This window comes from Apteryx mantelli, chromosome 2 (genome assembly GCF_036417845.1).
Source record: "Apteryx mantelli isolate bAptMan1 chromosome 2, bAptMan1.hap1, whole genome shotgun sequence".
NCBI lineage: Eukaryota > Metazoa > Chordata > Aves > Apterygiformes > Apterygidae > Apteryx > Apteryx mantelli.
The window spans coordinates 71,925,090-71,941,631 of record NC_089979.1 but is presented as its reverse complement, the minus strand read 5'-3'; the positions used below and the strand labels follow the sequence as shown (position 1 = coordinate 71,941,631).

The 16,542-nt window shown below is 40.9% G+C and overlaps 1 protein-coding gene across 2 annotated transcripts; it reads left to right on the top strand.

Moving 5' to 3' along the window:
- Positions 1–1,984: 1,984 nt before the first annotated feature.
- On the top strand, positions 1,985–16,304 carry LOC106483578 (transmembrane protein 14C-like). Of its 2 annotated transcripts, XM_067290856.1 has the most exons (5): positions 1,985–2,088; positions 2,266–2,349; positions 5,176–5,277; positions 7,050–7,137; positions 7,351–7,923. In XM_067290856.1, the coding sequence occupies exons 2-5, from the start codon at positions 2,274–2,276 to the stop codon at positions 7,406–7,408; spliced, it is 324 nt and encodes a 107-aa protein (XP_067146957.1). In that variant the 5' UTR covers positions 1,985–2,088; positions 2,266–2,273; the 3' UTR covers positions 7,409–7,923. The 2 variants fall into 2 exon arrangements, with proteins under 2 accessions (XP_067146957.1, XP_013796998.1); XM_013941544.2 differs by lacking the exons at positions 1,985–2,088; positions 7,351–7,923 and adding an exon at positions 16,032–16,304 and having other exon boundaries at positions 2,095–2,349.
- The last annotated feature ends 238 nt before the right edge of the window (positions 16,305–16,542 follow it).

The window sequence follows — 16,542 nt, the reverse complement described above, 5'->3', positions numbered from 1 at the left end:
CTTACACAGCTTTGAACTTTAGTAATACTCTGAATATCTGTGTACACAAACACTGACAAATAATACAGGACCTAAAACAGTTTGTTGACTTGGCAGGAAAGCACCTAATCAGATTTTTAACTGACAGCTAGGCTCCTGCAGCATATAGGACTTGTAATATTCTCGTATTTAAGCTTCATAAAATATTTTCAGGTATCTATTTTATAGTGTTTATTTTCTATCTGCTTGACACAATGGCTGCTACTACTAAAAGAATTGCCATTGTTTGAATTTTTGAATACATGCGCTTATAGCCTTGAACATCACAATTCACAGAAATAAGCTCATGCCTGAGCACCAGGAAAAATCCAGTCTGCACATTATTTTAAAGATGAAGAAGCAAAAAGTCCATAGATTTTTAAGAGTTAGATTTATAAACAAATGTTAGACATCTGTGTAAATCTGAATGCCCTGTGTAGTAACAAGGAATTATGCATCTCATAGTGAGACTCAGAACAATCTGTGAACTGAGCAGGAGACAGGGAAGACAACAGCTTTTACAGTGAAATACAGAAACACTGGTGAAAGCAGAACTCATATTTTGTATAGCTTGAGTGAACGTTCAACTACTAACCAGTACTTGGCAATTTTTTTCCTTGTGTACATTTTCCTTTCCAGAACATCTTCCATTCTTGTTTTGGGGGAATGATAGCAGAGAGGCAACAGGGCAGAGAGAGAGGGCCAGTCAGCAGGGAGAGAGCCTTTCCTGCGTCAGGGTGAACATGGATGACACTGGTGGAGTAGATGGAGCCGTGGCTGCAAATGACAGCCTGGCAAGCAGCCTTGCAGCAGGGCCTCAGGTGAGTTCGGCAGCTCTGGCAGCTGTGGGTAGGAATATTTTACAATCCTCTCAGTGGGAACCCCTGCACTGGATTACAAAACACAGCCCATTGAAACCTGAGCCCACAGCTTCAACAGAAAAGTGAACCCCATCCAGTATAGCTTAGATACATGTTGATCAAGGCACTTTTCTGGGAAATAGGAGATCTATATTTAAACCACTTAGTCCAAGAAGGGAATTAAAACACTCTCCTCCTGACTGACCATTAGGCTAACTCATACAAGATGGGAACACCCGCCCCTTCTAAAGCAAGCTGCATTTTGCAGAAAACCCAGGGTAGTGATGCTGTACTAAATGTTATTTTATTTCTTTTAAAATAAGGCATTTAATGTTGTTTTCTGCACTACCATAGTAGTAGTAGCCCTATGGAGGGCTGCTGAAGCCCAGCTCAGGGACACAGCTGGAGCTCTGCTGTTTGTCTCTGTGTGGTTAAATGTACATGAGAGGTAAGTGCTCAGCCAACTGGAATAAATCATGCAACACCATTTAAGTAAAGAAAGCCAGTTTCAGCACTTTAAAAAAAAGAGTTCAGCTTAAATCCGTGTAGACAATTTTAAACATCTCTCAACATTTTTTTCCAGATTAAAAAAAAGCAAAACATTTTCTTTACAAGATGTTTTCTTCTGTCTTCCAACTCGTTTTCTGTTGCACTAGCCATGACTGTATTTTGAGGATTATAGAAGTAGTCTACATTTTCCATAAAAAGGTTCTCCTGAAATTCTCACTCAAAGCTAGGAGCAGCTTGTCTGCCTGGAGATGTGACCCACACCAAAACTCAACCCCAAATTCTCAGCTGCACCATAAACCGTCACTGCATTTAGAGGACTAGAATGGACTGGGTGGAAATAAGTACAGTTCCGAAGGAGCTTTGCTGCCTCCCTGAAGCAGCCTACAAAACCTTGCTTATACTGAAGTCTGTCCTGGATTGCAGGCACCGCGGCTTGCTCTGTGCCCGGGCATCCCCAACGCGCGCCTCCGGAGCCGGGGAATTACCCGCGTTAAAGTGCGGGGACCCCCGCGCTTGCGCCCCCGAAGCCCGGGGCTGCGGGGCGCACCCAGCGCTGCCTCCTCGCCTCCTTTTTTTTTTTTCTCTCCCTCAAGAGCAGCCGGAAAAGGGAAGCTTTGGGCGGTGCGCTGCGCGCTCGCTTCCCTTTCCGCACCGTGCTCCGCCCCGGGCTGCAGCGGAGCGGAGCGGGGCCGGCGGGCAGGTGAGCGCCGCCCGGGTGCGCAGCCCGCCGGGGCGCTGGGGCTGAGCCCCGCCGCCCTCAGCGTCGCCTTCCCAGCAAACCGCCTGGCAGCTCTTGGACTTGGTTTAGGCACTCCCCGCGGTAATATAGTGATTCCCCCCCCCCAAATTACGACCCACCCCCTTTTTTTCCTTCCAGTTTGCAGCATGGCCGTGGACTGGCTCGGCTTTGGCTACGCTGCCCTGGTGACATCAGGAGGGCTTATTGGCTATGCAAAAGCAGGTATGGTGTGCAAGTTGCTTACCGCGGATCCCCCCCCCCCCCGTAAAATAAATGTGTGCGAGCTGACGGCTTCTTCCAAAAGCCTCCTGTGTCGGAGTTCGTGCAGATGTAAAGCGTGGCAGGCTGTGCTGTGCGCTGGTAACTTGCTTCTGTTGGGGTGTGGTGCTTTCTGGTTTGAGCTGGTGCTTGGGGTTGATAAGCCCACAATTTGCTGTCTGGCGGGTGCCAGTGTCCTGCCTCTCTGTTGTGCTCTTTGGGAGAACCAACAGAAGTTTGCTTCAGAAAGGCTTCCCCCTCCCCCCGATATTTTAAATACAGGCATTCTATAAACCTTCTGAATTTTCAAGTGACATAAATCACGAGGGTTTTTCCCACCCCCTTACATATTCACTCTCTTCTTAATGTTTGGCACTAGCAGTGTACTGCATGCTGCAGAGAGAGTTTCCAGAAGGATCCTTTCCGCAAGTACAGCTGAACAGTGCAAATCAGTCTTCAAGCTTGTTTCTGTTCCACACTGCACATCATAAGCTTACTCCCTGACCTACTTCTTCCCCTTCCTGACCTTTCTCTCCGTTTGCCCTCCTCCAGCAGAACTGTGGATTCATCACTGCTGCAATACTCTCCCTTACTGCTTTGTAAATCCCCGTGCCGTCTTCGTGTTGGTGATATGAGGGCGTATTGCTGCATTGCTGAAGTCAATAGGAAGCCTACCAGCATATCTGACTACGTAGGTGCTAATACCTACTCCCAGCTGCTTTCTACTGGCTTGCTTTGTCCTTTGGGCTGCAAGTGGAGTTTAGGGCAGGAGGGGCAATACTGAGAACTTAAATAACTAATTTTCTGCATAGTTCTCTGAGATTATGAAACAATAGGCAATATTATCAATAGTATCACTGACAATATTATCCTCTGTTCCCAGATGGGAGGACAAGGTCATGTTGAGGCAAGAAGAGAATCCAGGTCATAGGATTTTTGAAGGGGGAATAGAAGCTTGTACAGCAGCTTGTAGGGAAATAAAAAAACCCTGTCATATCCCTACTAATAACTGGCTGGTTTTGGTGACAAACACTGAATAAGCATGTTTAAAAGAATAGAGAGGAATAATAGAAGAGAGCATAGTCCAGAAGTATAACTGCTTTATTCTTCCCTGTCTGCTTTCCATAAACATATATCTGCAAGTGTACAGTCAATCCAGCTGTGGAATAGTGACCATTTTGCTATCCTTATTAAAAAGAAAAAAAAGATATAATTGGGGTATTCAGAGAAGTTGTTAAATGTAACGATCAGTAGGTAGGCTCTTTAACTGGAAAGGATTTGAAATCTAATGATTATGTGCAGTTGATGATACTTTTTTCTATCTTGGTGGTACATTAATGAAGTAAAACAGACAAGCTTTATATTTTCATGATCCTCCTAAATTGATCAATAATTTGCCATGAAAATGTCTTGGAGGAGGCAAAAGAAAATCGAACCTTCATCCATAAAGCTAAGATGATCTGTTCTTTTATAACTAGGTCTATTTAGCCACACAGACAGTGGCCAGCAGTAGGTGCCTTGGGAGGAATATGAAAACAGCGCAAGCACAGAATTATTATTTTTTAAATTATTTTTATTTTCCCCCTCCCCTTCAGTATGTTCTCTGGGCCTCCAGTGTTTTGGGACCTCCTGAGCCAGAGGTGGTATTGTTGTCCTAGTAAGTTTATGTGCCATAGCTGCTTAAACAATGCCTCACGGTAAAATTCAAGGATATGATAGCCATTTGTGGGCTTCCAGGCTTGTGTAAAGAATTGTAGTTATCATATGGTTGCTGAACTGCCCTGGGTCTGGGGTAGCCACTTACTAGAGTGCATATCTTTTTCTTGCACATGTACAAGGATATCTGGTTCTGTCTTCATCTTTAATTCTTGCTTTTTATGTCAAAAGCAGGATCTGAAGCAACATTGCAGCTGCCTTGTTGATGACTGGAGAATGATTATTTTCTGGTAGTAATATGCAGTCTTCCTTCCAGTAACATTGAGAGGAGATTTTATTAGCTTAGTTTTGCAATCTCCATTCCTTTTATAGGTGACCTAAAGAAATGGAATATACAAAGTACCACCCTTAATAGCAGTAAGTTCTGAATTCTCTGTTAGCCTTGTTGAGGCTCACAGTGACCACTCACAGTGGTCAGGACACTTCATTAATTGATGTCATCTATGAATCACCAATTCGGATATGATATCCTCTATCTTATGGTAGTTCAGGATTATCGTTTATATTAAGAATTTGATCCAAAGTCTAGGCGAGTCCAAGGAATCTTCTTCCAAAGTCTGCAGTGACCTTTGGATCAGATCTCAGGCATACTCAAGAGAGAGGGCATCTCTTAACTGACTCCCCATGCGTCTCTGGCAACTTCTTTCTTTTTCGTCTGAATGCCCTGCTGCCCAGTTCAGCTTACATGTCCTTTTTCTGATCTTACACCTTTGCTTTTAATTCCTTCATTTTACTGCCTCTCAAGAAATTCTGAAATCATATTGTTGAAACAACATGCTTCATTTCACACAAAGATAACACTGATTCTTTTGTTTTTCTCACTAGTCTTTGCATCATAAGTATACTGATGGCTTTGCTGTTAAAGAATTATTTGTGTCTTGTGCAAGAGTATTTGAACATGGTTCTTGGTTCAGATTAGCATGGTCTTAATAACTTAAAAAAACCTCTCTAATCTGCTTTATAACAGTGAATGCCCATGTTTTTTGTTATTGCTGATATTCTACAAAACAAGTAAACAAATGAACAAATTTCTTTCTGAGCTTTTAATAAATACAGTATCTTTGATTTATTCAGGTAGTGTCCCATCTCTAGCTGCTGGCCTTCTCTTTGGGAGTTTTGCTGGACTGGGTGCCTATCAGCTCTCACAGGATCCAAATAATGTGTGGATTTCTCTGAGTAAGTCTTCTGGAATTTTATTTATAAGGGATTATATTTACTCTAAAATAACTGAATGCTTAAAATGAGTACATAGAAGTGCAACAGTCACTGCACAAGAGTTAATCTGATGGTGTTACGAATTTAGTTTAAATTAGATCTTTAAACTTGTGTTTAGGGAAAATCTTCATTAGTGGTCAAACTCCACTGCTTCCCCTGGAACAGGAACTGTTAACACCACTTAGATTTTTTTTTTTTTTTTTAAGAATGTTTTGAAAATGCATATTTAAAAACCACTTCTTTCGTCTGTCTTGCTCAGCAACTTCTCACTATGTTCCTTCTTTCCTGCATCCCTTTTGCAAGAAGCATAAAATGCTTTGAATGATAGTTTGAACTTATATTGTTGTTCCTCTTGGCAACAGGAGAGGAGAATATCTGTTATTCATCAGGACAGTTGGTCTTCTGAACACTGAAAAACATACTGGTTGTGAAGGAAAGTATGCTAGGATAAACTGAAACTCATATGGTAAAAGAAATCAAAACAAACACCATTATTTTGCTTCCTTTACCAAAAAATGAAATATGCATTTTGTGTTTTAAAAACTTGTATGTACTATGGTATGAATCTCCAAAATGCAATTTTCATCTTTATGTCATTTATCACACAGTGCTCAGGGGCCAGTCAAGTTAAGCTTAGCATGTGATCATCTATTGCTTTAACCTGTGCATGCATAAAGCCCATGCCAGTTGCAAAATAACATGACTTAAGAACTTAAGTCTCATTCACTAATAAGTTAGGGTAACTTGCAATTGAAGTAGGCTGAGAATATACACGTAGATAATTCCTGCAGCTCTTGGTGTCTGCCACTTGTTAGACTGCTATAACTTAGATACTTGTAAGCACACATTTTGTTTGTGTAATCCTTTGGTCACTATTTGTGTCTTAGTTGTATCCTCTCCATTCTTGATCTGATTCCTTCACTAGGACTGAAGATAGGCTGGGTCCTGCAACAATGTAACAGTCTTCCATCATGTAGGAAGCAATAATAGGGGATGCTTGTTGTTCCAACTGCTGTTCTATGTGTTGCTGTTATCGCTGGATAGCAGCTGCATGCTAAGGCTAAGGATTTCATCAGTATGTTTTCTGTACGGTTTTTGTAGTAATCGGTCTTTCTTTGAGATACAGTGTTCCAGGGATTGCCTGTCCTGTTTTACTGCTCACTGACACTGCTTGGCTCCTGTCTCAATGTCAAGCAGTCAAGATGGATGGTGTTGACTCTTTGATCTCAGCAGAAGGCAGTGCAGGGCTGAACTGGATTGGTAATGCTGAGCACTTGCACAGCACAATAGCTTTTCAAAGTCTTTTGCAAATTTAAATCAGTTAATCCTCAGAACATTAGAAGTTAGGCAAGAAAATGCTATCTCCCTCTTACAAGAAGTGGGGGAATTACATGCACAGGTTTAGTGATTTTTTTGCTAGGCCGCTAAGAAGGAGTTGGTTCCAGAGCAATGTAGTGTAAGTTATTCCCAGTCTCCAAAGAAGCACGTTTTACCAAAGAAATGTAGGGAGAAATTTATTGTCTGCTAGAACTCAATTTTGAATATTTATTCTTTCCATACTAAGGCATTCAAAAGTTTACACAATTTATTGACTCTCTTTGTCCACCACATAAAATAATCCTGTTTCACTCTTTAGTTTATACTACTACTTATCTCCGTTCTATTAGTTCTGAACAAGCATCTCTCTCACATGTGCATCTCTGCTGACTGGACTCCTTAATTTCTCATTTAAGTTACATCTGGAACATTGACTGCTGTCATGGGAACAAGATTTTACAACTCTGGAAAATTCATGCCTGCAGGGTTAATTGCTGGTGTCAGGTACAACACAATATACTTTTCTTTTTTTTTAACCCCTCCCACCCATGTGTGATTTCTTTTCTTGCTTAATTAAACTGTGATCAAATAAATTATATTTTATATGTCTTTTTATGTTTTCTGTGCATCAGTTACATAAGAAGTATTTGATAGTGAATTGACAAATTATTATTACTGTTTAATTTTGTGAACTTATAATGTTTTTCCCATAAACAGTTTGCTAATGGTTGGAAGATTAGCACTGAAGATGATGGAAAAACCACATGATAAGTAATTTTACAGTTTAATATCTGAATAAGGAAACCTGAGAATGAAAATGCAGGAATGCAGAAGAAAAAGGATGGAACAGTTTTCTATATCAAGACAGCTTTTTTTTAATAATGGGGAAGAAAATGATGAGAGAGATTTTTGTATACAAGATGCCATTTTTTTCAAAGATCCAGTAGAGCTATTGTTATGTGGCAAGATACTGGTCCTGGTTTCCAAACACACCTCAGTGTATTTTAACTCTTCCAGTTTTTATATTCCAAAATAAATTGATGACGTGTATGAAGCAGGGAGGACTTGTGATTAAGAAAGTATCCACAAAGAGTCACCAGGAGTAGTTGGCCAAATACAACACTATGGTATCTCATACCTTTCATACTGCATGTTACAGTATGCTTTAGCTGTTTGCATTCTGAGTTGTAAGACCATGAGTGTATGACACCAAACAGATCTTACCTTTTTATTATGAAATGATGTTAAAAGAATGGCTTTTCTACAAGTAAAATCTGTTACAAAACTTTATTGGCCTGTTCTTGTGCCCTTTCTGTGTGTATGGGGGTTGGGGGTATCTTTTACCTTCTTATTTTCTTCTCAGTGGACTTCTTTACAGTGGACTGTTATCTAAGTGCAGTCTTTTGATGAAATTTAAAAATCACTTTTTAAATGGAGGAACAGAACAGTAAATTAGGGGCCTTTGGTAATGCTGCATTAAGGCCCTCTTTAGAAAGGAATTTATGCCATGGATTAATTGAGCAAGATATGTGTTAGGCTAAATGAACAGTTAAATGTGATCTGTTCAAAGGACTGTATAATCAGAATTGAATAGAATAACATTAACATCATACAGTTCTGATCTTACAGGTTTAGTTGACTACAGAATGTATCAGCATTTATTTTTATTTATTTTTTATTACATACAGTGGTGGTTATGCCTCTCAGATCTGCTTTTACTAGGAAATCTTGGAGTTGGGAGAATTCCTGGTACTGCTACAGTGCCCAAGGACCCGAGCTTAGAAAAGGGATCAGCGGCACCCGTCATCTGACCCTCTAGTCTTAAATCATTTCTGCTGTGCTCTGTCTCCCAGCTCTGTTGGCACAAGCACAACTAGTAGAGTCTTAGCATTGCAATGAAAAAGAATTGCAAGAAATGCGTAAAAGAAAATCCTTTTTCAGCATAACTTTTAAATACTCTTTAGAGGTTTACTAGGATTCTCACTGTTTGTAACTCATATTTTAAAGTGTTTGGAAGATACTGCTTAACAGTATTGAGCCACAGCGACATTTCCATTGTCTTGGATTGATGAAAATCCCTATAGTAGCAGATTCAAACTTGTCTTAGCAGAAAGAAATAATCACAGGCAGATTTATAAATGCTGGGCGAATTATGATATCTATGTTATTAATTTGCTTTGCAATCTTAACAAAAGCTATAAAGTTATAAAATTCATTCTAGGTTTTTGAACATACTTCATATCGTGACCTCTCTTGATTCTGGGCACTTACCCATAAATAACCTGTTGAGTACAGGAGAGGTCTGCTGGGAGTACCATTAAAAACATGCAAAAACATGTCTGAAATTCTAGTCTTAGTTAAATCATAGGCTCTTGTGACTATGCTGTAGGCAAAATCCAATAGAAGTTTTGTAGCAACCTTTATGTGTTTTTAGATCACCCTATGTAATTGAATAGACTATTCTGTCTCTGCTATAGAATTCTCTAGAGCCATTCAAAAATTAGAGATTAATATCCTTTGTACAGATTGCTTATGCTTTTAGAGTGATTTTTTTAGACAGTCCTATAAATTTTCTTTCCTATTTTCTTCTGAAGACTTTTTTTTCTTCCACTGAGGTTGGTCTCTGTGTAAACTGAGATTATTACATTTGAATTGAATTCACTGTGACCATGTCATGGCTTCAGTGAAACTTCACACTGTGAGTCAAATTATATATGGGTATAACACTTTGCAAGAGTGATTTATTTATTTTTTTAGGAAATTAATTGTTAAAGTAATTCTCAAGGCTAATCTATTCAAAGCACACTCTGAAAATAAAAATAAGTTAGTTTAACATTACTAATAATATTGGCAACGAGCATGAGCTGAAATGAATACTGCTTTTTTAAAGATACGCAACAACAAGAAACTAGTCTTATAATACATAGACTGGATCACCTGGATTCAACAGTTTAGAGTTTAGTCATGCCTCCAGCACTCAAATGCATTACTATAATGATGGAATAAGAAAGTTTGGGGTAGCAGATCCTTGTCTTTATTCCTCAGAGTGAAAACCCAGACCCTCTAGTCACTGTGTTGTTGTGTCACATATACAGTGCCTGGTGGAAGCTAGGTGGCAATAGGAAATGTTAAGTACTTCACGCCTCTCTTGAGCCAAGGTGGCTGACTCAAGACTACAGGAAGAAATTTCCTATTCACTTTGGCGGATAAATGGTCTCTTGAAAGAAGGTGCTTGCCCCTTGACCTCATAAGGGTGATGTATAAGAGTAGCTGTCTTTAATATAATAGCAGGTGGTTACCACAAGGCCCGGAATGTGAGGGGCCTTGGGCTTCATTCAGTTCCCACCCTGGGGAAGTTCAAACTCCCTTCCCAGGAGAGGCCCCAGTGCCTCAGGCCATGGGATATCCCACATGGGGAATATTACTTGGGGAAGCTGTGCTGCAGTGCAGAAGAGAGTGCAAAGTTCCTGGGACCCATGAGAAAGGGAGCAACTATTTTCTAGTGTCCTTTTAAAGCTGAGTAGTTACTGGCAAAAATACAGAAACAGTCCTGAAATCAGTCAGTGGAATCCAGGTCACCCTCTTCCCGGGTGGAGGAGCCATGAGACAATCTAAATTTCACCTATATGTTTCCTTTTGACAAACCTTAGGTTCTTTCCCATTCAGGATGTTACTTGCAGCTTTTCAGTTATTCTTCAAAGTCTTCTAGTGGTGCCTTTTTCTTCACATTGATTAAACTCAAGCATTTAGGTAGAGTCCCATTTCTGAGACCCTTCTGGTTGAGGTGTGAGAAGGGTACTGAGTAGCTCACACTGGGGTAGCAGTGGGCACATACAAGATGGGAATGTTACATGCCACTCAGGGGAGATGTGAGTGAAGATTTTTTGGAGGTCATAATTTTGTACACTGGGATGTTTCGATTGTGCCTTAGTCTTTATGGATATGGCACAGAGCCATCTAATACGGCAATAATGTACTGAGGTACAACTGCAGCAACGAATTGAGGGGAGAAAAAGCAGTCTTTTTACTCATCTATCAATAGATGTCACACCCCAAGCTGTTCTTTCAATTAACATGACTCACAGCTAGCAAAATCCCTTTAATTTAATACAAATGTGTGATGTTGTAATAGTGTAAGAATACAAGTGATGTTACATTAGTATTACAGGCAGAAAAATGTCTTTTAAAGGACTAGCAAAGGAGAAGATTGAGAGGAGGAAGGAAAAATGTTTAAAGTGAAATGTCTGAGAAAGGAAATGGTCATGGGCTGTCCTACTTATCCCTTGTTCTGAGAATATAGCACATGACTCTTTTTAATGCAAAGCGTATCCCCTAGCTCTCATTCTGCTGCAGGCTTCGAAAGTGCAATTTGCCATGTCCCAGTTCTGTCACTCATTGTGCTGGGAGCTGTTGGCACTCTGTCATCCCCGGCTGAGGGTTGGTCCCTGCTGAAACTAATATGGCCTGAAGTGTTAAGCAATTATAGTTTTGTAGTGCTAGAATTCCTAGCTTCTTGGCATTGTATTCATGCTTTCTGACTGAACAATTTAACTACCTGGAAAAATGGGAGGGGAAAAAAAGGGCAGGAGAACCTCCAGGCAGTTACTACAGAAAGAGGAAAGTCTTTGTTTCTCCAGAATCCCTACAATCAAAATTGCAAAATGTCACTCCAATAATGACACTGAGACATCTGGACATCTCATCTTCTCTCCCACTTCCTTGAAATGCCATGCTGGAGCAGGTCAAAATGCCTATGCTTTGATGCCATATCCCCACCTCCATCCAGTGTCACAAGCGACTTCAGATGTTCTTTTTATCCTTCTTGTGCCTCTCTTCTGAACCTGTGAAATGGTGATAATTTTTTCTTTATTATCTTCTGCATACACAGTTTGCCCGTCTCCTACATTCCTGTCTTTTACTGGGTACTTATACAGGACATTGTATAATGTGTTCCCCACCACAGAAGCAAAAATTGGTAGATCTGATACTGTTTTATTGCTGGTAGTTAACATAGTCTGTCCTTGTTTTAATTCTATGCTATTTAAAAAAATAAATATTAATATCTATAGAGAAAAATCATGGTAGGACAAAAGTGTATTTTCTTGGAATCAGTGGTGTGATTTGGCCACTAGTTGGGAGAGCAACGGATTCTATTATGCAGATGAGCTCAGGTGGACTATCATAGTTGGGGTGTGAGTGGCTTATTTTGTGATTATAAATGTGTCACTTGATCTTCCTGGACATTGTATTATCCCACCTGCGCTCACCTGAGGGAGGTCCTGTTTCCCTTCTGTCATTTCATTAATGTTAGCATTTGCCCGGTATTTTGAAATTCTCTCCAGAAAGCACTGTAACTGAGTTGAATTGGGTTTTAGTATTGCAACATGCTGTTATTTAATTTTCAGAGATAAAGAAAGCCTTCAGGATTTCGGGGGTGAGATTAAAAGGGGGATGGTCCCTTCCATTAGTGGGCTTCCTCCTCTGTTGCACCCTGCCCCTCATCACACCCTCAGGGGCAGGGGTTGTGGGGGGACAGCTGTATCTGAGGTCAGCGGTACTACGGGGGGAGCTGGACTGACGTGGGCTGTGGAAACTACACCAAGCGGAACATCGAGGAAGGGAAGGAGGGCTGGGATTAGGTACTGGGTATCTCTAAAAGAGGCTGTTTTCTCAGCTTTTTCCTAGTCTCATGAGCTGCTGTGGAGACAGGACAGAAACCTTCAGAGTCATTCCCATAGGGACCATAATGTTGTGGAAATGTTTAGTTATTACTATGAATACTTCAGCAAAAAGGAAGGTGAATGGAGATGTCACGTCTGTTACCCTAAAAATGCAATTGGGAATGAAGAACAGAACTTTCTGATTTTAGTACTTCTTTAATCATCAAAATATACAACCCCCCATATCTCTGTTCCAAATTGTTTTGTACAGTTTGTACAAAAGCTATGTGAAGATCTGAAGATCAACCTCAAAAGAAAGTTTAGCAGCAACTGCTGAGAGCAGAGATTCATGATTTCCTTGCTACATGGCATTTGTGCCACGCTTCTCCAGGGGCTGGGAAGAGCCAGGCGCTGCCTCTCCCCACTGTCGCACAGGCAGACCCGTGGCACGCACCCTGGAGGGAGGCCAGGCGGCCCCCACTCTGCCCCCTCCCAGGCTGCCGCCGTGAGGAAAACTTCCATACCTCCAGCAATGCATGTGTACAAATATGAATGTTGAGCTACGAATAGAATTCAAAATAAAGTACATTATTCCCTATGTGCCTTTGCATTCTGGCCTCGGTCTTGCAGGGTTTCTTTGGTTTTATTAGTGTTTTATTATTTCCACCTGTGCTGGAAATGCAGTGAGTTTGGAAAGGAGAGGAGGCCTTGCTGCCCCGGGTTTGCCGGCACCTTGGCTGCGTGGGGAGCCAAGAGAGGGTGGCAGCACTGCTCAGACAAAGCTAATGCTCTGCACAGCAGGCTGGGGAGAAAAGCACCTCTTTAGAGAGGTAGACAAGGATAACTAAAGATAAACAGCACTTACCTGCCTCTAATTTGGGCAATGCGCTGTTTAACCACTTCTGGCTATCCAAGCTGGAAAACCCAAACAAGTGCATTTATTCATTCAACTGAACACCAGAGAGGGGAGTCCATCCGCCTCTTCGTTACCTGTGTGCTGCCCTCAGGAATGAAGGGAAGTGACTATGGGGCAAAGGGATTCCCTCGCCAAGCACCTTATACAATTCCCAACTTAGTGCTGCTAAGGAACTAATAATAATCGCATGAAGAAGGAAAATAAAACCCTCCTGCCGTTCTTCCTATACTGCCTGAAGGAAGTCACTTCCTAACTGTGTTTGAAGATTGGCTCAGGCTTGCAAAATTTAATCCAATTTACATCAAGAAACAAAATCGACCTGCATGCAATCTGCAGGTTGAGCCAGCTTGTCTCATGCGTGGAAGAGATTTAGGAAGACATGCCTCTTTCTCTAAGCACATCTAAGAGCCATATAAACAGCACAGCTTTACAAGCTGTTGCGCTATATAATCAGGGAGAGGGTGCTGGATGTGTTTCTTCCAAAGTGATGCTCTTTCAGCAGTGGTATAATAACAGTAGGAAATAGCTGGAATCAAATATCTGCTGTTCACATGAAAGCATCCCATACATAGGAGAATTATTGGATGTGCTGAAATTCCCTCTCTCCCTCCTCTGTTCCCCAATAAACCCAAACATAACTTCCTCTGGGCATGGGCCAAGTATTGCTCTATTAATATGCAGCACCACAGCCAGCAGGACAGAAAAATACACACCAGCAGGAGAGAAAAAAGATGAAGAGCAGCAGGAGCAAAGTAAATGCTTTTAAATTCTGGACTGAAATTTCTCTCTGCTGAGATTCCTGCCGCCATCCCCGCACCGTATAAAGGAACAGGCATGTGTTGTGTTATGAGGACATATTACAAGCGGGCCATAAATAATCATACTAGACTGTTCCACAGATGTCTCGGTGTTTGCCAGCAAGGATGATGGGGACCTAGACCTAGATTGGGGCCAAGAGGTGCTGTTGTAAAACACAGAAGTAATTGTAAGGTTATTAATTAGTATTTTAAGGCAATATTCATGTTTTTAATCAGTCTGTCAGGTCATGACATCTACAATATTTTGAGGCGAGAGTGAAATTGTTTCACTTACCCAAGATGTGTTTCCAAAACAAAAATGGGGCCTAAACTGAGAGTTAGGGGAAATTTTCTGCGATGGGGGTTAAGAATCCAAGTACCATGGCACCGAGTTGACAAGCTTAAAATGCTCTGAAAATACACTAATCCATAGAGCTGTTGTGAAAATTATCTGGAGCTCTGGGTAGTTACATATCCCTGTGTTTAACACTGTGCTAGGCACTCCGTTGTGCATCGCATTTGTCCTATATCCAGCAATGCCTTCAGGTCCCAGAGCCTGCCTGACTTTGCTTCCAGGCAGCATTTGCGTCAGCTGAGGGACCGTCTCCAGGTTTTCTCCTACATGTGCGACTATTGTCTCATCCCTGCTAAACAATAAAGACTGTCTCTTTGGTTTATACATTTCTCCCCAGGTATTTCATAACCTTTTTCAAGATGTTTGCCTTATGTTGGTTATTTCTTTTCACCCACCTCCTTGCTGAAAGCTGGGTTTTTTTCTGTGATTACCACAGTATGTAAGTCAGCAATTTTCACTCTCTTCTGTCTCTGCTTCTATGTAGAGTGACAGAAGAGAGTCCCCAGCACCTCTGTCCTACATGTGCACAAACTGCCATTCTTTAATCCTAGTTTTTTTCTAATCCACCACAGTCTAACTGCTTGTTATCCTTGTTTGCTTTGTCACGGCATGGGTAAAATATAGGCCCTCAATCCCACAAGGTCATACACAAGATGAACTCCAGTGACGCCCATGGTTTTTAGGACTACTCTGTCCATGTGCACCAGCAACGAGGATGGGAGCCGCACACTGTAAAACCCCTGTAGTTCTTCATGGTGCCACCTGAAAGCATCCAGAATGCTTCTGGATACCACAAAACTACACACAACATGCTATTTATATAAATAACAGAGCTTAGTTATATAAATATTATCTATATAAATTCATTTTTATGTAATTTAATTTATATAAAGAACAGATTGGTAGAGTGGGAGCCAGTACCTTAGGCAGTGCAGAGAGAGTCCCTGTCTGAGACAGACCCGGCTTCAGCAGCCTCCTCCTCACAGCCACCGTTGTGCATTTAGCACACACAGCCGTACATACACACAGCAACAGGCAGTGCCACGTACACACAAGAGCTTTATTTATGCTTTGTCAAGCATTTTATTTGCTTTTTTTTTTATTATTTATCAGTGGATATGCCACTCATTTCTGTATAACCCAGTCCCACACCATCAACCAAGTATGCCCTATAGTCAATGGTAAGAGGCTACAGCCTTTCTGAGCAAAGGTGGCAGTAGACTGCAATGATTCTTGTTTTGCTTAGCTGTTAACCATCAGAGTGACAAATTCTCTAGGGAATGGTGTGTTATAAGGAGACAGAAAATAACCATGGATTTTGTTAGGTGTGTTTGATTTTTAGTATATATCCCACAGGACTTCCTTCAGGACCGGAACATTAATCAAAAGTATTTCTTATGTGAAAGTAATACCATATGGTGTCATCTATAGAAACTAAGCCTTCTTCAGTGTTATCTGGAAGATTATCAGTTATCAGTGTTATCTGGAAGATTATCAGAGTTAAAGGCTTGCTAAAAGAGGATGTTAAAAGCATTCAAATCCTTTCCTGTCAACCATAAACAGAAGTATGATGTATATGTTAAAAAAAGGTAGGAAAGGAAAGGGTTAGCTATTTAAACAACGTTGTTAAGCAAGACCTAATTAATCTCCATTTTTCTTTTCTTCCCCAGGAGCAATAAGTGTACACAAGAAGAGAAGGTGTTTGGAAGAAGGATAAGAGAGGTCAGCCTAATATTAATTGCATCTTGTTTATCTGGGTCACTTTAATTGACCTCATTCAAATCTTTAATTGACATCTTGGTTTAAAATCCAAGATGGCAACACCATGAAAGTATTGTGCTCTGAGTCATGCTATATTCATTATTCTCTCATTCTTTATCAAACATGTTTTTGATATGCAGCTGCAAATTAAAATTCAGGTTTAGTATTGCCGAAAAGTAAAATGAATCTTGTATTTTTATGCCCTGCCTAGTGCAGGGTTGTTCCACTTCTCTTAAAGTGGAGAGAAATGAAGAATATCTACAAAATATAACTTATAAACACTTTATCCAGAAGATTTGAAGAAGGGGTGTGCCCCTGTATTCCTGCTGAATTGAAGGGGAAGTAGGATTGTGCAGCATCTTTGGAAGGAAAGGAAAAAATTAAGAGACAGATGATTAAGAAAAAAGGAAGTGTGAAACA

Bases quoted from the DNA above. Each gene is read 5' to 3' on its own strand.
- LOC106483578 (XM_013941544.2), top strand. From the start codon at position 2,274: ATGGCCGTGGACTGGCTCGGCTTTGGCTACGCTGCCCTGGTGACATCA. The intron at 2,350-5,175 runs GTATGGTGTGCA...TGATTTATTCAG, and splicing joins TATTGGCTATGCAAAAGCAG to GTAGTGTCCCATCTCTAGCT. The intron at 7,138-16,031 runs GTACAACACAAT...TTTCTTCCCCAG, and splicing joins GGGTTAATTGCTGGTGTCAG to GAGCAATAAGTGTACACAAG.